The sequence below is a fragment of the Malaclemys terrapin genome, chromosome 8 (assembly GCF_027887155.1).
Source record: "Malaclemys terrapin pileata isolate rMalTer1 chromosome 8, rMalTer1.hap1, whole genome shotgun sequence".
Lineage (NCBI taxonomy): Eukaryota > Metazoa > Chordata > Testudines > Emydidae > Malaclemys > Malaclemys terrapin.
Genome location: NC_071512.1, coordinates 1,150,149 through 1,171,418, shown reverse-complemented (window position 1 = coordinate 1,171,418; position 21,270 = coordinate 1,150,149). Strand labels below are relative to the sequence as shown.

At 60.1% G+C, this 21,270-nt stretch overlaps 1 protein-coding gene across 2 annotated transcripts in view; it reads left to right on the top strand.

Moving 5' to 3' along the window:
- UNC5A (unc-5 netrin receptor A) overlaps positions 1–21,114 on the top strand; it is a 45,945-nt gene extending 24,831 nt beyond the window's left edge. The window contains exons 3-16 of one of the 2 annotated variants that reach the window (XM_054037347.1): positions 1,006–1,149; positions 1,413–1,516; positions 1,999–2,179; positions 2,496–2,663; positions 4,508–4,672; positions 10,711–10,899; positions 11,144–11,443; positions 11,640–11,727; positions 11,960–12,128; positions 12,774–13,007; positions 17,557–17,706; positions 18,031–18,195; positions 19,800–19,978; positions 20,361–21,114. In XM_054037347.1, coding sequence (XP_053893322.1) covers positions 1,006–1,149; positions 1,413–1,516; positions 1,999–2,179; positions 2,496–2,663; positions 4,508–4,672; positions 10,711–10,899; positions 11,144–11,443; positions 11,640–11,727; positions 11,960–12,128; positions 12,774–13,007; positions 17,557–17,706; positions 18,031–18,195; positions 19,800–19,978; positions 20,361–20,526 — 2,402 coding nt within the window. In that variant the 3' untranslated portion in view covers positions 20,527–21,114. The remainder of the gene's footprint in view (positions 1–1,005; positions 1,150–1,412; positions 1,517–1,998; positions 2,180–2,495; positions 2,664–4,507; positions 4,673–10,710; positions 10,900–11,143; positions 11,444–11,639; positions 11,728–11,959; positions 12,129–12,773; positions 13,008–17,556; positions 17,707–18,030; positions 18,196–19,799; positions 19,979–20,360) is intronic. The other variant, XM_054037348.1, reaches the window with a different exon arrangement.
- The last annotated feature ends 156 nt before the right edge of the window (positions 21,115–21,270 follow it).

Genomic DNA, 21,270 nt, shown 5'->3' with positions numbered 1-21,270 from the left:
CCAACTCTCAAACCCCCTCCAGCCCCTCCTTCTTCCGGCTTTGTCTCTTTCCTGGTCCAGGAGGTCACCTGATCTCTTTGTTCACCTTTAGCTATTTCCTTGCAGGGGGGGATGGGGCCCTGGACATTTGTTGCCAGGGAGACAGAGTGTCAGGAATTTATGCACACTGGCCTTTCCCCACCACCTAGAGACTTAAGAAATGCATAGGGGAAACTGAGGCACCCACACAGTATTGAGAGGAAACATTAAGAACAGTCCCACTTCATCACACTCCCCCAGTGCGGGGACTGGGCAAGGAGCGGGCACAGAACAGGGAGTCCTTAGGGGAGCCCAGAGAGAGGCAGGTGAGAGCCCGGCCCAGCCTGGCCAGCCTAGAGCCCAGGGAACCCCAGTGTCAGGGGCTGTATCTGATCCCAGGTGAGAGCCGCAGCTCCTCCCAGCAGCCAGCTCTTATCCCCCCTCCCCGCCCTTTGTTCTCCAGCTGGGATCTGTGCCCAGCTTCCCCGCTGGGGGGGACCCATCTCCCTCTGGGGCGCGAGGGGTCAGTGTCCTGGTGATGGGATCTGCCATAGTCGTCTCAGATTCTCCACTGAGATGGAGTCAGATTCAGCCAGTCTTTTTTCAGTGCCCCATCCTGGCTCAGACAGCGGGTGACATGCCCACCTATGTCTCTTAGCCCCCCTGAGAGCAAACTGTCCCCATCCCACCCCACCCTTGGAGCCATGTACAATATAGGGGAAACTGAGGCACACACAGGCTTCATAAAACATACAAACAGCTCTCCCTGGTCTCGGGGGCCCGGCTTGGAGATGGGATGGCAGCTCTGCACCCCCCTCGCTGTGAGCGCCGCAGATCCGGGGGAGCCCCTGGGCTGAGCTGCCTTGGGACCTGAGGGGCCCATCTGGACATGTGCTCTGTAATGGGTTGGCCCCTACGAGGGCTGGGGGCAGGGGCAACGCCACCCCAGCGTGTCACCCTCCTTCCTGATGCACTGCTCTCTCCCAGGGCTGCCCCTCATGGACGTCCGGATCGATATCTCCCGGCAGCAGGTGGAGCGGATCTTTGGGCTGGAGGAGTACTGGTGCCAGTGCGTCGCCTGGAGCTCCTCGGGGACCACCAAGAGCCAGAAGGCCTACGTGCGCATTGCCTGTGAGTGCCCCTGCCCCCCCTCCGCTGGCCCCCTGGGCAAGGGGCACAGAGCTCCCGGCTCGAGATCCGGAGCAGGCAGAGCCCTCGTGCGGCCCCGTGGGAGCCGGGCCAGCATCTGTCTGGCAGGCGTCCCGGCTGCTCAGGTTACTGAGGCCTGTGCCAGCCTCGGGGGTCCGTCGGGGTGTTCCATGCCAGGAGGCAGAGCCGCCTGGCCTGGGGGCGCGTCCTTTCAGCCGGCTCTGCTCTCTCGCCCTGTTCCCCAGACCTGCGGAAGAACTTTGAGGAGGAGCCAATGGGCAGGGAGGTCTCCCTCGAGCAGGAGATCATGCTGGCGTGCCGCCCCCCGGAGGGCATCCCGCCGGCCGAGGTGAGTCCAGGGGCCACGTCTCCCGTGGCTGGCACGGGCCAGGCCTCGCTCTGGAACTCAACGGGAATGAGCCGCGGTCGGGGGCCCCTGCTCCGTATCAGCGTCACTGATCGCCTGCAAGGACATTGAATCCCCCGGCTCCAGCTGGCAGGTGGCACAGAGGGGGTGGGAGTGGGGAGCGACGGGGAGCCAGGTCCTGACGCAGAGACCCAGATCACTTGGTAAGCCGGGCGCAAGCAGGCAGCGTAACCTCCCTGCATGGAGCGTGCTAGCCCCAGCCCAGGGAATGCAGGGCGGGCAACAGGGCAGGGACTGGCCTGGGAAGTCCCTCTGCTGCAGCACCCCATGTCCTCCCCTCCCCTGCCTGCCCCAGCGCCCCGTGTCCACCCCACCCCCGCCTGCCCCAGTGCCCCCCGTGTCCTCCCCTCCCCCGCCTGCCCCAGCGCCCGTGTCCTCCCCCGCCTGACGCCCGCTGCCCGCAGGTGGAGTGGCTGCGCAACGAGGAGCTGGTGGACCCAGCGCTGGACGCCAGCGTGTACGTGACGCCGGAGCACAGCCTGGTGGTGTCGCGGGCGCGCCTAGCTGACACGGCCAACTACACCTGCGTGGCCAAGAACATGGTGGCCCGTCGCCGCAGCTCCTCCGCCGCCGTGACCGTGTACGGTAAGGAGCCGTGGGGGCAGCGCGGGGCGGGGGCTGCCGCCAGCTGTGACGCAGGGAAACCCCAGCAAAGCAGGACCCCCCAGCTGTGTCCCCTCCCCCCGTGTCTCCCTGTCTATCTCCCCGCAGCCCCGAAGCTTCCCCTGGAGCCAGCGAATCCCCCCGGAGCAGGGCACCCCCGGGCGGCGCCTTCCCCAGGATGGGCAGCCCCCGCCCGGGCACCCAGCCCGCCGTTCCAGGGAGCCCAGCTGGGAGCCTCCCAGTGCAGCCTGTGCCCGGCGCCCAGGCCCGCGCTGACTCTGTCCCTTTCCCACCCCAGTGAACGGCGGCTGGTCGACTTGGACAGACTGGTCGGCCTGCAGCACCAGCTGTGGACGGGGCTGGCAGAAGCGGAGCCGGAGCTGCACCAACCCAGCGCCCCTCAACGGGGGAACGTTCTGTGAGGGCCAGAACGTGCAGAAAAACGCCTGCACCACCCTGTGCCCAGGTACCCGCTCGGCCACCGCCATGCCCCGCGCCCATCGCTCTGCCAGCCCCAGGCACATGCACATGGCACCAGGGGAGAGCCATGCTCAGAAACGTATGGGGCATGGGGCAACCTCGCCCCCAGCTCTGCCAGTGCCCCTCACTCCCGACCCGCAGCCCCCTGCTATCCCAGCCCTGCACCCCCCAGCTCTGCCGGTGCCCCTCACTCCCGACCCGCAGCCCCCTGCTATCCCAGCCCTGCACCCCCCAGCTCTGCCGGTGCCCCTCACTCCCGACCCGCAGCCCCCTGCTATCCCAGCCCTGCACCCCCCAGCTCTGCCGGTGCCCCTCACTCCCGACCCGCAGCCCCCTGCTATCCCAGCCCTGCACCCCCCAGCTCTGCCGGTGCCCCTCACTCCCGACCCGCAGCACCCTGCTATCCCAGCCCTGCACCCCCCAGCTCTGCCGGTGCCCCTCACTCCCGACCCGCAGCCCCCTGCTATCCCAGCCCTGCACCCCCCAGCTCTGCCGGTGCCCCTCACTCCCGACCCGCAGCCCCCTGCTATCCCAGCCCTGCACCCCCCAGCTCTGCCGGTGCCCCTCACTCCCGACCCGCAGCCCCCTGCTATCCCAGCCCTGCACCCCCCAGCTCTGCCGGTGCCCCTCACTCCCGACCCGCAGCCCCCTGCTATCCCAGCCCTGCACCCCCCAGCTCTGCCGGTGCCCCTCAATCCCGACCCGCAGCCCCCTGCTATCCCAGTCCTGCACCCCCCAGCTCTGCTGGTGCCCCCCAATCCCGACCCGCAGCCCCCTGTTGTCCCAGCCCTGCACCCCTCAGCTCTGCCGGTGCCCCCCAATCCCGACCCGCAGCCCCCTGTTGTCCCAGCCCTGTGCCCCCTCCCCTCAGCTCTGCCAGTGCCCCTCAATCCCGACCCACAGCCCCCTGTTGTCCCAGCCGTGTGCCCCCTCCCCCCAGCTCTGCCGGTGCCCCCCAATCCCGACCCGCAGCCTCCTGTTGTCCCAGCCCTGCCCCCCTCAGCTCTGCCAGTGCCCCTCAATCCCGACCCGCAGCCTCCTGTTGTCCCAGCCCTGCCCCCCCCAGCTCTGCCAGTGCCCCTCAATCCCAACCCGCAGTCCCCCGTTGTCCCAGCCCTGTGCCCCCTCCCCTCAGCTCTGCCAGTGCCCCTCAATCCCGACCCGCAGCCCCTGCCAGCCCAGCCCCCCCCCACAGCTCTGCCGGTGCCCCTCACTCCCGACCCGCAGCCCCCTGCTATCTCAGCCCTGTGCCCCCCAGCTCTGCTGGTGCCCCTCACTCCCGACCCGCAGCCCCCGCTGTCCCAGGCCTGGGCCATCCCGGAGCGGCACCGGACAAGCTGCTGCATGGTGCGGTGACTGGAGGGAGGTCGCCCGCCCCCTGAGCCGGTCACAGGCTGAACAGCAGGTTCCTTTCCTTTGTGAGTCCCCCCCACTCTGTGCCCAGCCCCTCCCCCCCGGCTGTGTCACTCCACCCCCACGTGTCCGTGTTGTTCTGTCCTGTGTCCGTGGTCCCGGCCCCGTTAGAAACCCGGGCAAGGAGCCAAGGGCAATGGGGCACAGTGGGGAGGGTGCAGTGACGCGCAGTGGGGTGCAGTGGGGTGCAGTGGGGAGGGTGCAGTGGGGAGGGGGCAGTACGATACAGTGGGGAGGGTGCAGTGACATGCAGTGGGGAGGTGCAGTGGGGAGGGGGCAGTAGGATACAGTGGGGAGGGTGCAGTGATGTGCAGTGGGGAGGGGGCAGTGGGGGGTACAGTGGGCTGGAGAGGCTGGGGTACAACGGGGCAGAGGTCTGGCCGAGGTCCCTGCGCGCTCACTGGCTGCTGTGTGCAGTGGATGGCGGCTGGTCGGGCTGGAGCCGGTGGTCGCTGTGCGCTCTGGACTGCACGCACTGGCGGAGCCGCGAGTGTTCGGAGCCGGCGCCTCGCAACGGGGGCCAGGACTGCCAAGGAGCCGAGCTGGAGACCCGCAACTGCACCACCGAGCTCTGCAGCCACTGTGAGTGTCTCCTCCCTGGGGCCCTGCCCGTCCCAGCTCTGCGCCCCAGCCACAGAGCCCTGGGGGCTGGACCCCCACAACCTCCGCACAGAGCCCCAGGGCTGGATTGACTCCCCCCCCAGCCACAGAGCCCCAGGGCAGGACCCCCCCAACCTCCGCACAGAGCCCTGGGACCGGATTGACTCCCCCCCCAGCCACAGAGCCCCAGGGCTGGACCCCCCCAACCTCCACACAGAGCCCTGGGACCGGATTGACTCCCCCCCAGCCACAGAGCCCCAGGGCTGGACCCCCCCAACCTCCGCACAGAGCCCTGGGACCGGATTGACTCCCCCCCAGCCACAGAGCCCCAGGGCAGGACTCCCCCCAACCTCCATACAGAGCCCCAGGACCGGATTGACTCCCCCCACAGCCACAGAGCCCCAGGGCAAGACCCCCCCAACCTCCACACAGAGCCCCGGGGCCGGATTGACTCCCCCCCAGCCACAGAGCCCCAGGGCAGGACCCCCCCAACCTCCACACAGAGCCCTGGGACCGGATTGACTCCCCCCCAGCCACAGAGCCCCAGGGCTGGACCCATCCGCACACACAGAGCACCGGGGAGTGGGGGGGCTCTGTGGCGAGGGGGGTTCCTGGCAGGGGCTGCGCCTGCGAAGGGGGGCTCAGCCGCCCACCGTGGGGACTGGAAAAGTGGCACGTCCCGGAGCGGGGGTGTGGCTGGGCAGAGCGGGGGGGGGGCTGGGCGGAGCCGGGGGGCTGGGCAGAGCGGGGGGTGGCTGGGCGGAGCCGGGGGGCTGGGCGGAGCTGGGGGGCTGGGCAGAGCGGGGGGTGCTGGGTGGAGCCGGGGGGGGCTAGGCGGAGCGGGGGGGGCTAGGCGGAGCGGGGGGTGCTGGATGCAGCTGGGGGCGGCTGGGCAGAGCAGGGGGGGGCTGGGCGGAGCCGGGGGGCTGGGCAGAGCGGGCCGTGGCTGGGCGGAGCTGGGGGGGTGCTGGGCGGAGCCGGGGGGCTGGGCAGAGTGGGGCGTGGCTGGGTGGAGCCGGGGGGCTGGGCAGAGCGGGGAGTGGCTGGGCGGAGCCGGGGGGCTGGGCGGAGCTGGGGGGTGCTGGGAGGAGCCGGGGGGCTGGGCGGAGCCGGACCAGGCTGCCCTCACAGTGCCCGGGCTCAGTGCCCTGGAGCCGCTGGGAATGAGGTTCAGGCAGGACCCTCCTGGAGTGCGACACCCCGAGGCAGACGCTCACTGGGGCGCCTCATGGAGCGTTCAGCCCCCATTCCCACCGAGAGCTCCCTGCAGGGGGGTCCGCCTGGGTGGTACCCGTGGGGGAGCCTCACGCCCCCCCAAGGGCCCTGCTCCCACCCCTGCAGCCAGCCGTGACTCCCAGCCAGCGTGTGGCACAGCCTGGAGCACAGCGTCGGACAGACCCAGCGCTGGCTCCAGGCACCAGCCCTCCAAGCATGTGCTTGGGGCGGCACCTGGAGGGGGGCGGCGCTCACCCGGGGAGAGCGGGGCCGTGGTGGGCTCGGCGCCCTCCCCTGCTGCACTCCCCGCCGGGGGGCGGTGGGAGGCTTTTTTGCCTGGGGCAGCAAAAAAGCCAGAGCCGGCCCTGGACAGACCATGTGAGCGCAGGAAGATTCAGCGAAGTCCAACACCGCCCCCCCCCCGCCCCCCCCCCCCCGTGTCCCACCCAGGAGACTGAGCAGCCTCCAGCGACTTTGAAAAGTCATGGAAGACAGGAGAGATTCCAGAAGACTGGAAAAGGGCAAATCTAGTGCCAATCTATAAAAAGGGAAATAAGGACAATCCGGGGAATTACAGACCAGTCAGCTGAACTTCTGTACCCGGAAAGATAATGGAGCAAATAATGAAGCAATCAATTTGCAAACACCTAGAAGATAATGAGGTGATAAGTAACAGTCGGCTGTGCCAAACCAACCTGATAGCTTTCTGTGGCAGGGTAACAAGCCTTGTGGAGGGGGGGGAAGTGGTAGACGTGGCATATCTTGACTTTAGTAGAGCTTTTGATACTGTCTCACATGACCTGCTCATAAATAAACTAGGGAAATACAATCTAGATGGAGCTACTATAACGTGGGTGCAAAACTGGTTGGAAAACCATTCCCAGAGAGTAGTTATCAGTGGTTCACAATCAAGCTGGAGGGCATATCAAGTGGGGTCCCACAGGGATCAGTTCTGGGTCCGGTTCTGTTCAATATCTTTATCAGTGTGTTAGGTAATGGCATGGAGAGTAAAGTTTGTGGACGATACCAAGCTGGGAGGGGTTGCAAGTGCTTTGGAGGATAGGATTGTAATTCAAAATGATCTGGACAAACTGGAGAAATGGTCTGAAGTAAATAGGATGAAATTCAATAAGGACAAATGCAAAGTACTCCACTTCGGAAGGAACAATCAGTTGCACACATACACAATGGGCAATGACTGCCGAGGAAGGAATACTGCGGAAAGGGATCTGGGGGTCATAGTGGATCACAAGCTAAATATGAGTCAGCAGTGTAACGCTGTTGCAAAAAAAGCAAACATCATTCTGGGGTGTACTAGCAGGAGTGTTGTAAGCAAGACACGAGAACATAAGAACATAGGAACGGCCATACTGGGTCAGACCAATGGTCCATCTAGCCCAGTATCCTCTCTTATGACAGTGGCCCATGCCAGGTGCTCCAGAGGGAGTGAACAGAACGGGGAATCATCAAGTGATCCATCCCCTGTCGCCCATTCCCAGCTGCTGGCAAACAGAGGCTAGGGACACCATCCCTGCCCAGCCTGGCTAATAGCCATTGATGGACCTATCCTCCATGAACTTATCTAGTTCTTTTTTGAACCCTGTTATAGTCTTGGCAAAGAGTTCCACAGACTGACTACGTTGTGTGAAGAAATACTTCCTTTTCTTTGTTTTAAACTTGCTGACTATTAATTTCATTTGGTGACCCCTAGTTCTTGTGTTATGAGAAGTAAATAACACTTCCTTATTCACTTTCTCCACATCAGTCATGATTTTATAGACCTCTATCATATCCCCCCTTAGTCGTCTCTTTTCCAAGCTGAAAAGTCCCAGTCTTCTTAATCTCTCCTCATACGGCAGCTGTTCCATTCCCCTAATCATTTTATTGCCCTTTTCTGAACCTTTTCCAATTCCAATATATCTTTTTTGAGATGGGGCGACCACATCTGCACGCAGTATTCAAGATGTGGGTGCACCATAGATTTATATAGAGGCAATATGATATTTTCTGTCCTATTATCTATCCCTTTCCTAATGATTCCCAACATTCTGTTCACTTTTTTGACTGCCGCTGCACATTGAGTGGATGTTTTCAGAGAACTCTCCACAATGATGCCAAGGTCTTGAGTGGTAACAACTAAATTAGACCCCATCATTTTATATGTATCGTTGGGATTATGCTTTCCAATGTGCATTACTTTGCATTTATCAACACTGAATTTCATCTGCCATTTTGTTGCCCAGTTCCCCAGTTTTGTGAGATCCTTTCTAGCTCTTCGCAGTCTGCCTTGGACTTCAGTAGTTTTGTATCATCTGCAAATTTTGCTACCTCCCTGTTTACCCCTTTTTCCAGATCATTTATGAATATGTTGAATAGGACTGGGCCCAGTACAGACCCCTGGGGGACACCACTACAGTAACTCCTCGCTTAACGTTGTAGTTATGTTCCTGAAAAATGCAACTTTAAGCGAAACGATGTTAAGTGAATCCAATTTCCCCATAAGAATTAATGTAAATAGGTGGGGTTAGGTTCCAGGGAAATTTTTTTCACCAGACAAAAAACTATATTATATAGATATACACACAGTATACGTTTTAAACAAACAATTTAATACTGTTCACAGCTATGATGATTGTGAAGCTTGGTTGAGGCGGTGAAGTCATAGGGTGGAGGAGGGTGGGATATTTCCCAGGGAATGCCTTACTGCCAAACAAGGAACTAGCACTCGCTGAGCCCTCAAGGGTTAACACATTGTTGTTAATGTAGCCTCACGCACAAGGCAGCACGAACACGAGGGAGGGGAGACAGCATAGCAGATAGAGACAGACACACACTTTGTGTGTGGGAGAGAGAGATGCACACTGCCCCTGTAAGTACACTGACCCACTCTTAAGTGCATTGTCTTTTTAAGTGGATCAGGAAGTTGAGACAGCAGCTGCTGCCCCAAGCTCTCTCTGTCTCTCTCCGTCCGTGTCCCCTCCCTGCTCTCTATGGGTAAGCGGGGTGCAGGAGCAGGGGGGAGGGGGACGCCCTGACATTAGCCCCCTCCTCCCGCCCTGCACAGCAAGCAGGAGTCTCTGGGAGCAGCTCCAAGGCAGAGGGCAGGAGCAGCACATGGCAGTGGGGCGAGGGACAGCTGCAATTGCTAGCCTGCTGGGTGGCTGCAGCACAGGGAACTTAGGGGAGCGGGGAGCTGATGGGGGGAGCTGATGGGGGGCTGCCGGTCCACCCAGGTTCCAAGCCCCCACCAGCTAGCTGCAACGGGCTACTCTTCCTGCAAGCAGTAGACAAAGCAGGCGGCTCCCAAACGACGTTAGAAGGGAGCATTACACAACTTTAAACGAGCATGTTCCCTAATTGACCAGCAACGAAACAACGTTAACCGGGACGACTTTAAGTGAGGAGTTACTGTATTTACCTCTCTCCATTCTGAAAACTGACCATTTATACCTACCCTTTGTTTCCTATCTTTTAACCAGTTACTGATCCATGAGAGCACCTTCCCTCTTATCCCGTGGCAGCTTACTTTGCGTAAGAGCCTTTGGTGGGGGACCTTGTCAAAGGCTTTCTGAAAATCTAAGTACACTATATCCACTGGTTTCAGAGTAGCAGCCGTGTTAGTCTGTTCTTCTTATATCCACTGGATCCCCCTTGTCCACATGCTTGTTTAAACCCTCAAAAAATTCTAGTAGATTGGTGAGGCATGATTTCCCTTTACAAAAACCATGTTGACTCTTCCCCAACAAATTATGTTTATCTCTGTGTCTGACAATTCTGTTCTTTACTATAGTTTCAACTAGTTTGCCCTGTACTGAAGTCAGGCTTACTGGCCTGTAATTGCCGGGATCACCTCTAGAGTCCTTTTTAAAAATTGGCGTTACATTAGCTATTCTCCAGTCTTTTGGTACAGAAGCTGATTTAAATGATAGGTTACAGACTACAGTTAGTAGTCCTGCAATTTCACATTTGAGTTCGAGAAGTAATTCTTCTGCTCTACTCTGCACTGATTAGGCCTCCACTGAAGTGTTGTGTCCAGTTCTGGGTGCCACATTTCAGGAAAGAGGTGGACAAATTGGAGAAAGTCCAGAGAAGAGCAACAAAAATGATTAAAGGTCTAGAAAACATGACCTATGAGGGAAGATTGAAAAATCTGGGTTTGTTTAGTCTGGAGAACAGAAGACTGAGAAGGGACATGATAACAGTTTTCAAGTACATAAAAGGTTGTTACAAAGAGGAGGGAGAAAAATTGTTCTTCTTAACCTCTGAGGATAGGACAAGAAGCAATGGGCTTAAATTGCAGCAAGGGAGGTTTAGGTTGGATATTAGGAAAAACTTTCTGTCAGGGTGGTTAAGCACTGGAATAAATTGCCCAGGGAGGTTGTGGAGTCTCCATCATTGGAGATTTTTAAGAGCAGGTTGGACAAACACCTGTCAGGGATGGTCTAGATAATACGTAGTCCTGCCAGGAGTGCAGGGGACTGGACTAGACGACCTCTCGCGGCCCCTTCCAGTTCTATGATTCTATGTCAGGCCAACACTCACATGCCCTCAGCTGCGTTTCCCGTGGGGACAGAGACGCTTTGTGAATGCAGGTCCCAGGAGTGGGGCCCAGTGGGGAGCCTGGCCCTGGCAAAGCCCCACAGAAGGCCTCAGCCCCGATCTGGCACATGCCCAGGGATACACCCTCTTGCCATGCCCCAGCCTCCCTGGGCGCCTGCCCGTCCCCTCCTGTGGGGGGCGCTGCAGCACAGGACCCCGCGGCCCTGGCCAGAGCAAAGCCTGGCTCAGCGCGGTTCTCCCCCCAGCCGCCTCTGGCCCCGAGGACGTGGCACTGTACGTGGGGCTCATGGCTGTGGCCGTCTGCCTGGTGCTGCTGCTGCTCGTGGTGGTCCTGGTGTGCTGCCGCAAGAAGGGGGGCCTGGACCCCGACGTGGCCGACTCGTCCATCCTCACCGCCGGCTTCCAGCCCGTCAGCAGCAAACCAGCCAAGGCAGGTGCGTGCGGCATGGGGGGCGCGGGCAGCGCTGGGCGGGGTGCAGCTCCCATGGGATCGGGCAGCGCGGTCCTGGAGCGCTCATCCCTGCCAGCCTGCTGGCACAGAGCCGGGCCCGGGCCCCAGGACCCTTCCCACTGGCCTGGGCAAGGGGCGGGACCTCCCTGCCCTGGGGGCAGGGCTCTCTGCCCCCTAGGAGCCCCCTGACCATGTGTGTGACTGGCTCACCCTCTGCCCGCTCACAGGGACGTCCCACCTGCTCACCATCCAGCCCGACCTCAGCACGGCCACCATGACCTACCAGGGCTCCCTGTGCTCGCGCCAGGACGGGCACAGCAAGTTCCAACTCAGCAACGGGCACCTGCTGAGCCCCCTGGGTGCCGGGCGCCACACCCTGCACCACAGCTCGCCCGCCGCCGAGGGCGTGGATTTCGTCTCACGCTTCGCCGCCCAGAGCTGCTTCCGCTCCCTGCCCCGGGGCGCTGCCAACATGGCCTATGGCACCTTCAATTTCCTGGGGGGGCGGCTCCTGATCCCCAACACAGGTACGGCTGGCGTGGGGGTGGGGCGGCACCCTGTGAGTCCCTCCCCCTGCCCACCAGGCATTGGGTGCCGCGGGGCGTCTGGGCTAGCCACGCTGGGCCTGCACTCCTGCACGGGCTGGCACAGCCCTGGGGGGGCACGGGGCAGGGCTGTGCTGGGGTCAGCACCCGCTGACCTGTGCCATCTGCCCTGCTGCAGGGATCAGCCTGCTCATCCCGCCCGATGCCATCCCGCGGGGGAAGATCTACGAGGTCTACCTGACGCTGCACAAGCAGGAGGACGTGAGGTAGGTGCTAGGCCTGCTGCCCTGCCAGCCCCCGGGCCACGGAGCTCCCTGGGCCACGGAGCTCCCCGGGCCTGCAGCCCTGCCAGCCCCCGGGCCACGGAGCTCCCTGGGCCTGCAGCTCTGCCAGCTCCTGGGCCACCAGCATGGAGCTCCCTGCAGCTGGTGCCAGCTCCGTGCTCTGGCAGTGCCCCCGACTCACCCCTCTCTCATCCTCTCTCCTCTCCCTGTGGAGGTTGCCCCTAGCCGGCTGCCAGACCCTGCTGAGCCCCATCGTGAGCTGCGGGCCCCCGGGGGTGCTACTCACGCGCCCCGCCATCCTGGCCCTGGGGCACTGCGTGGAGGCCAACGCTGCCGACTGGAGCATCCGCCTGAAGAAGCAGTCGTGTGAGGGCACCTGGGAGGTGAGTGCCCAGGCCAGGGGCCCACAAGGGGGGGCTGATATTGGGAGTGCCGAGGGGACCCCAAAGGCACTCACAGGGGGTGCACGTCCCCTCCCCTGACATGGCCTGGGAAAGAAAATGGCTAGGCCTGGGGTCCCTGCTTGGAGCCCCCCAGGGCAGGGGCAGGGGGAGAGTCCCTGCTTGGAGCCCCCCAGGGCACGGGGAGGGGAAGGGTCCCCGCTCGGAGCCCCCAGGGCAGGGGCAGGGGGAGGGTCCCCGCTCGGAGCCCCCAGGGCAGGGGCAGGGGGAGGGTCCCTGCTTGGAGCCCCCCAGGGCAGGGGCAGGGGGAGGGTCCCCACTCAGAGCCCTGCAGGGCAGGGGCAGGGGGAGGGTCCCCGCTCGGAGCCCCCCAGGGCAGGGGAAGGGTCCCCGCTTGGAGCCCCCAGGGCAGGGGCAGGGGGAGGGTCCCCACTCAGAGCCCTGCAGGGCAGGGGCAGGGGGAGGGTCCCCGCTCGGAGCCCCCCAGGGCAGGGGAAGGGTCCCCGCTTGGAGCCCCCAGGGCAGGGGCAGGGGGAGGGTCCCCGCTCGGAGCCGGCTCTCGGTGGCAGGCAGGGCTGAGGCAGGGGCCTGGCGGGCGCGTGCCCAGCTCTGGGGTCTCTGCCGCAGGACGTGCTGCAGGTTGGGGAGGAGCCAGCCTCGGGGCTCTATTACTGCCAGCTGGAGGCCCAGGCCGCCTACGTCTACATGGAGCAGCTGGGGCGCTTCGCCCTGGTGGGGGAGTCACTCAGCATGGCGGCCGCCAAGCGCCTCAAACTTCTGCTCTTCGCACCGGCCTCCTGCAGCTCCCTGGAGTACAGCGTCCGCGTGTACTGCCTCCGCGACACCCCGGACGTGCTCCAGGTACTGCCGCACAACCTGCCCCATGGCCTGCCCACAACCTGCCCCACAGCCTGCCCCACAGCCTGCCCCACGGCCTGCCCCACGGCCTGCCCACAACCTGCCCTGCCCTGTCCCCTGCCCTGCCTCCTGCAGCTCCCTGGAGTACAGTGTCCGCGTGTACTGCCTCCGCGACACCCCGGACGTGCTCCAGGTACTGCCGCACAACCTGCCCCATGGCCTGCCCACAACCTGCCCCACAGCCTGCCCCACGGCCTGCCCCACGGCCTGCCCACAACCTGCCCTGCCCTGTCCCCTGCCCTGCCTCCTGCAGCTCCCTGGAGTACAGCGTCCGCGTGTACTGCCTCCGCGACACCCCGGACATGCTCCAGGTACTGCCCCACGGCCTGCCCACAACCTGCCCTGCCCTGTCCTCCACCCTGGCCTGACCCCTGCCCTGCCTCCCTGACCCTGACTCACCTTCGCCAAAGAGGGGCTGATGCCCCCAGCCCAGCTGAGAGAGGCCTGGACAAAGTGCACTCTGTGTCAGACCTGGGGGGCACATGGAGAGCAGCGGGGAGCTCTGGCACTGGGGGGACTCCCAGCCACTCCAGCCCCAGCCTCTCCCACCAGGGGGTGCTCTAGGGAGCAGGGTGGGAGGGCTGTCATGGGGGGCGCTCTCTGCTACTCCAGTCCTGGCAGGGTTCTGGCCCTTAGTCATGTTCCTGGCCCACCAGCCAGTTCCCATCCCAACTACATGAGAACAGCCCCATGGGGTCAGCCCAAGGCCCGTCCAGCCCAGTGTCCTGTCTGCTGCTAGCGGCCAGTGCCAGGTGCCCCAGAGGGAGTGAACAGAACAGGGCAAGTGCGAGTGATTGGTCCCCTGGCATCCAGTCCCGGCTGCTGGTCGGCAGAGGCTTAGGGACACCTGGAGCGTGGGTTTGCATCCCTGCCCAGCCTGGCTAATAGCCACTGATGGACCTGTCCTCCATGAACTTATCTAGTTCTTTTTTGAACCCTGTTATAGTCTTGGCCTTCACAACCTCCTCTGGCAAAGAATCCCACAGCCTGACTGTGCGTTGTGTGAAGAAATACTTCCTTTTGTTTGTCTTAAACCTGCTGCCTGTTAATTTCCTTGGGTGACCCCTGGTTCTTGTGTTACAAGAAGGAGTAAACAACACTTCCTTATTCACTTTCTCCACACCAGTCATGATTTTATATACCTCGACCATATCCCCCCTTAGTCGTCTCTTTTCCAAGCTGAACAGTCCCAGTCTTCTTAATCTCTCCTCATACGGCAGCCGTTCCATCCCCCTAATCATTTTTGTTGCCCTTCCCTGTACTTTTTCCAGTTCTAATGTATCTTTTTTGAAATGGGGCGACCACGTCTGCACGCAGTATTCAAGGTGTGGGCGTACCATGGATTTATATAGAGGCAACATGATATTTTCTGTCTTATTATCTATCCCTTTCCTAATAGTTCCTGACATTCTGTTTGCTGTTTTGACGGCCACTGCACATTGAGTGGATGTTTTCAGAGAACTATCCACAATGACTCCCAAGGTCTCTTTCTTGAGTGGTAACAGCTAATTTAGACCCCGTCATTTTATACGTATCGTTGGGATTATGTTTTCCAATGTGCATTACTTTGCTTTTATCAACACTGAATTTCATCTGCCATTTTGTTGCCCCGTCCCCCAGTTTTGTGAGATCCTTTCTAGCTCTTCGCAGTCTGCTTTGAACTTAACTATCTTGAGTAGTTTTGTATCATCTGCAAATTTTGCTACCTCCCTGTTTACCCCTTTTTCCAGATCATTCATGAATCTGTTGAACAGCACTGGTCCCAGTACAGATCCTTGGAGGACCCCACTATTTACTTCTCTCCTCTGTGAAAACTGACCATTTATTCCTACCCTTTGTTTCCTATCTTTTAACCAGTTACTGATCCATGAGAGAACCTTCCCTCTTATCCCATGACAGCTTACTTTGCTCAAGAGCCTTTGGTGAGGAACCTTGTCAAAAGCTTTCTAAAAGTCCAAGTACATTGTAGCCACTGGATCCCCCTTGTTGACCCCCCCCCCAAAGAATTCTAATAGATTGGTGAGGTATGATTTCCCTTTACAAAAGCCCTGTTGACTCTTCCCCAACATACTGTCCCCTGCAGTGTTCATCTCTGTGTCTGATAATTCTGTTCTTTATTAGAAGTCAGGCTCATTGGCCTATAATTGCCGGGATCACCTCTGGAGGCTTTTTAAAAATTGGTGTCACATTAGCTACCCTCCAGTCATCTGGTGCAGAGGCTGGGGGTGGGTTCTTGCTTGGAGCCCCCCAGGGAGGGCACGGGGATTTAAGCTATAGGTTACACGCCACAGTTAGTAGTTCTGCAATGTCACATTTGAGTTCCTTCAGCACTCTTGGGTGATACCATCGGTCCTGGTGACTTATTACTGTTTATCAGTTTGTTCCAAAACCTCCTCTATTAACACCTCAATCTAGAACAGTTCCTCAGATTTGTCACCTAAAAAGAATGGTTCAGGTGTGGGAGTCTCCCTCACATCCTCAGCCGTGAAAACCAATGCAAAGAATTCATTTAGTTTTCTCCGCAATGTCTTGTCTTCTTTAAGTGCTTCTTCAGCACCTCGATCGTGCTGGTTTGATTGTTCACCAGGCTTGTTCACCAGGGTTTCTGCTTCTGAGGGACTTAAAAATGTTGCTGTTAGTTTTTTGCTAACTGCTCTTAAAATTCTTGTTTGGACTCCCTACTTACACTTTTACACTTGACTCGCCAGAGTTGATGCTCTTTCCTATTTTCCCCAGCAGGACATGACTTCCAATGTTTAAAGGATGCCTTTTTGCGTCTAACCACCTCTTAGACTCTGCTGTTTGCCACAGTGACATTTTTTTGGACTTCTTACTGTTTTTTTATTTGGGGTATGCGTGTAGTTTGAGCCTCTGTTATGGTCTCCATGCAGCTTGCAGGCATTTCCCTCTTGTGTTCCTTTTAATTTCTGTTTAACTAGCCACTAGTTCCCCCTTGTGAAGTTAAATACTACTGGGGTGGGTTTCTTTGGTATCCCCAGCCCCCTGGGTGTTAAATGTAATTACATCATGGTCGCTATTACTGAACAGTTCAACTCTATTCACCTCTTGGACCAGAACCTGTGCTCCACTTAGCACTAAATCAAGAATTGCCTCTTCTCTTGTGGGTTCCAGTCATTAATCGTGTGTAGAAATGTTATCTCTGTATCCCATCCTGAGGTGACATGTACGCAGTCAATATAGGGGATAGTCGAAATCCCCCATTATTATTTTCTGTCTTTGTGGCCTCTCTACTCTCCCAGGGCATTTCACAATCATCACCACCACCCTGGTCAGGTGGGCAGGAGTATATCCCTGCTGCTATACGCTTATTATTCAAGCATGGAATTTCTATCCCGAGAGATTCTATGGTACAGTTTGATTCATTTAAGATTTGTACTATATTTGACTCGACGCTTTCTTTCACATACAGTGTCACATCCCCCACAGCGTGATCTGCTCTGTCATTCCTATACAGTTCGTACCCTGGTGTCACCGTGCCCCATTGATTATCATCATTCCACCAAGTTTCTGTGATGCCGACTATATCAATATCCTCATTTAACATCAAGCACTCGAGTGCACCCAGCACTTCTAGCATTTCTATATTTGTCAATATTTAGTTGTGTGCCGTCATGTGAGGTAACTGCTGATACAGACTAACACGGCTACCACTCTGAAACCTTTCACTGGACTCTGTTTCTCCTCAGTTCCTACCTGCACTTTATCAACTTGGATCCTCTCCCCTTCACTAGGACATAGAGAATCCCCGTTAAGAGATCCTCCCCCAAGGGATGTCTCTGTCCGAACCATGTGCTCCTCCGCACCCGTTGCCTTTCCCCCAGCCCTTAGTTTCAAAACTCCTCTACCACCTTTTAGCGTTACACACCAGCAACCTGGTACCTGTTTGGTTTAGGTGGAGCCCAACCTTCCTGTATAGGTTCCTCCTTTCCCAATAACCCTAAACCCCTCCTCCCTTCACCATCATCTCATCCACGCATTGAGACCCTGCAGTTCTGCCAGTCTCCCTGGCCCTGCGCGTGGAACTGGGAGCATCTCAGAGAATAGCTGCCAGGGAGGTCCTGGACTTTAATCTCTTCCCTAGCAGCCTAGATGTGCCCTCCAGGACCTCTCTTCTAGCTCCCGTGTGACCCAGTGCCTGTCTCCCCTCCGGCAGCAGGGCCGTGCTGGTCAGTGCCCAGCTGGGCCCTGAGAGGGCTGGGCTGAGCCCCGCAGAGAAAGGCAACGGGCTCCCCCCGTGCCACGAGGCCCCCAGAGCTGCCTTGCTCCGCCCACCGCTCTCACTGGGGCCAGGGCTGCCCAGGGACAGGCTGGGGGCCCCTAGGGCAGGGGGTCAGCGAGGAGGCACCTGAGGGCGAGGGGTGCTCTGTCCCCCCCGCAGGCCGCTGGGCACAGCCGGATCCAGGACCCGTGCTGAGTGGGGACTGGCCCAGGCTGGAGCTCGGTCCCTGGCTGAGTGCCCATCTCCCGGCAGGAGGTGATGCAGCTGGAGAAGCAGCTGGGGGGGCAGCTGATCGGAGCCCCCCGCGTCCTGCACTTCAAGGACAGTTACCACAACCTGCGCCTCTCCATCCACGACATGCCCAGCTCGCTGTGGAAGAGCAAACTCCTCGCCAGCTACCAGGTAGGAGAGCCAGCTGTGCCTGCTGCACCCACCCTACCCCAGCCAGGGCTCAGGGCCAGGCCCAGCTCTGCCCACAGCAGGACGGGTGAGCCCTGCAGCAGCGCCACGGCCGAGCCGGCACCGAGCCCCAGGGCTAGCAGGGACGCCCTGCTCTTCCCTGCCCCCAGCTCCTGCTGCCCCGGGCCCCTGCTCTCGGCCGGGGTGGGGGCCGTCCCTGGTGCTTCCGGGGAGGCTGGGGGGATTCCTGCCCCACCCCTGAAGCCCGAGAGCCCTGCAGCAGCCCCAGGGCGGGCGGGAGTGACCCTCGGCTTCCCTCCGCCGCAGGAGATCCCCTTCTACCACCTGTGGAGTGGGCTGCAGCCCTACCTGCACTGCACCTTCACGCTGGAGCGCCTCAGCCCCAGCACCTGCCAGCTGGCCTGCAAGATCTGGGTCTGGCAGGTGGAGGGCGACGGACAGAGCTTCAACATCAACTTCAACATCGCCAAGGTGAGCGGGCCGGGATCGGGGGGGGCTGATTGCAGGCATGTGCCAGGCCCCGGAGCCACCTGCCCGAGGAACGGGAACCATGAGGGGGCCAGGCCCAGGAGCCAGTAGGGGGCGGGGGGCTCACTGCAGGCGGGTGCCAGGCCCTGGAGCCACCTGCCCGAGGGCTGGGGAGTCAGGGATCCTGGTCCATCGCCATGGCACTGGATTGCCTCCCCCTGCCAGGCACGGGGCACAGCAGACTAGAGGGCAGCAGCTCCCCAAGGGCCGGGCTGCAGCAACGCAGGTGGGTGCCAGCCCCTCCGAACGCCCAGCCCCACCCCCAGGCCTGGGGCCCTGCCACTCGGGGCTGTGGGTCCCCTCCCTGGCTCACCACCCTGTGATGCTGCCTGTGGGAGCCAGCCGAGGTCACTCAATCAGTGTGAACTGCGAACAGAACGGGGCAGACAAACCCCAAACGCTGGGGGATCTTCCAATACTTAGATTTACCAACCAGCTCCAAACAGCCTCGGTGTTACCTCACCGGTTACTCAAAAGTCCAAATTGTGCAGTTCCCTTAAAGTGCCCAGCCCAGGCCTCCATGCAGACACACACGTCAGATATGATGAGGGTTACTGAAAATCTGATCTCATCATGTAAAAGAAAAGGTTCTTCTGATCCCAAAGGATCAGCCACACACCCAGGTCCAATTATAACTTAGATTTTATGCAAAAGACATGCTAGAGCCAATTCTTGTTTACTAAACTAAAATTTATTAAAAAAAAGAAAAGCAATAGGGCGTTGGTTAAAAGATCAATATACTGACAGACTTGAATTCAATTCTTGAGGTTCAGATACAGAGCAGAGATGAGTTTGTAGTTGCCAAAAGTTCTTTTAGAAATCATAGAATCTCAGGAAGTATCTAATCCAACCCCCTGCTTAAAGCAGGACCAATCCCCAGATCCTTAAATGGCCCCCCTCAGGGATTGAACTCACAACCCTGGGTTTAGCAGGCCAATGCTCAAACCACTGAGCTATCCCACCCCCTGCAGGTTATAGTCCAATGTCTGTATTCAGGGTGGCTCCAGTCAGTGACTGGGGATCTCAATCCTTGTGGCTTAAGGTTTCCCCCTCTTGAAACCCAAAGCAGATCTGAGATGAAGCAGGATTGTGTCCCAGGGTTCTTATACATTTCCAGCAGCCTTTTGGCCTGAGAAAACAATAGGCCTAACTCTCCTTCCAAACATCCTGGCAATTAGCACAGGGTAATTTATCCGTTAAACAGTTCAGATCCAGGTTACCACAACCTTCATAGAGACATAGAGACAATAATACTGTTTCCCTCAAGCGTCTTCCGAACTGTTAATATTCCCTTTTTGATCTTTGAATCAAAGCTATAGCAATAGACAAGACTTGTTTGCTGACATCACAAGCCCTGAGCACACACCTCCCCTTCTAGCTCTAACAATGCAGACTTGCATTTCAAAGCTCTGTTCATTTACAGATTTTCCTAGCCAGGCTCTAAAGCTGGGCCCTGGGTCAAGTCAGTCTGGGAGATAATTAACTCTTTCTGGCCCTGTCACCTTCCAGTGAGAGATTATATCACACTCCTAACGTCACCCCCCTAGGACACAAGCTTCTCGGACTGGCTGGTGCCAGAGAGCGAGGCCGGCTGCCCAGCCCTGGTGGGCCCCAGTGCCTTCAAGATCCCCTTCCTCATCCGCCAGAAGATCATCAGCAGCCTGGACACGCCCTGCGCCCGTGGGGCTGACTGGAGAACGCTGGCCCAGAAACTCCACCTGGACAGGTATGGGGGCAGGGAACGTCTCCAGCACCAGGGCACTGGGGGCAGGGAGCATCTCCCTGCCAGGGCACCAGGGGGCAAGCAGCGTCCCCCCACCAGGGCATCAGGCACAGGGAGTGATCCCAGAGGCAGGGAATCGGGGCAGGGAGCGATCCTGGGGGCAGGACACCGGGGGCAGGGAGTGATCCCGGGGGCAGGATACCGGGGGCAGGGAGTGATCCCGGGGGCAGGGCACTGGGGGCTGGACACTGGGGGCAGGGAGTGTCCCCTCGCCAGGCCTCTTGCCCAGCCCCCCCCTGGTCGACCAGCCCGTGAGGGCAGAGGGTGCCCCGGGTGGGGGTGGGCTGGAGCTCCCGGCTGACGCCCCCTCCCCTCTCCTCTGCAGCCATCTCAGCTTCTTTGCCTCGAAGGCCAGCCCGACCGCCATGATCCTGAACCTGTGGGAGGCGCGGCACTTCCCCAGCGGGAACCTGGCGCAGCTGGCCGCCGCCGTGGCCGAGGTGGGCAGACAGGACAGTGCCCTCTTCGCCGTCTCGGAGGCCGAGTGCTGAGGGGCCAGCGCAGGGCGGGGCAGGGCCCTGCGGAGGGGGGAGCACAGGCCCCGGGGCAGCGGCGTGGGTGTCACTGCCCCAAAGGTGCCAGCTCTGTCCCCCCGGGGGCCTGTGCTGGGCTCCTGCCCCTGCTGCCCGCGCAGGGGGCAGGGGGCTGGCTGGGTGCGGGCACTGACTGAGTGCGGGGGGCTGTGCCCCTTGCTGCCCCAGGACCCCTTGAGGACTCACCTGACACCCCCCCCGCATGCCAAGGGGCTGTGGGCCAGTCCCCCCTTGGGGGCGTCTTGGAGCCAAAGAACAGGCCATGGCGGGGGCTGCGGGCGGGGGCTCTGACGGGGGGTGGGATGGGCAGCCTGGCTCCAGCCCGACCCATCCGGGCGCTGTGTGTGCAGCGGGCATTGTGCGTCGTGCGTGCTGTAACCGTGTGGGGCCGGGCGGTGCCAGGCCCTGTCCCATGTTGTGTAAAGACCGGTTTTTAATTCTGTATTCAAGTGCATTCGCGTATTTACACTTGGCCTTATGTACATAGCCAGCAGCGCGGGGAGGGGGCGAGCGGGCACCCTGTAAATAAATCGATCTATATTGCTAGCTGGGGCTCGCGCGTGCACCAGACACGGGGGGGGGGGGGGGGGGGGAGCAGCACAAGCTGCCCCGTGGGGCTGTTCCAGTCCCTGCCCACCCAGCAGCCTGGGGGCAATGCCCCGGGGGAAGGGCAGCGCTGGCCGCAGACGGGGCCGCGTGGGG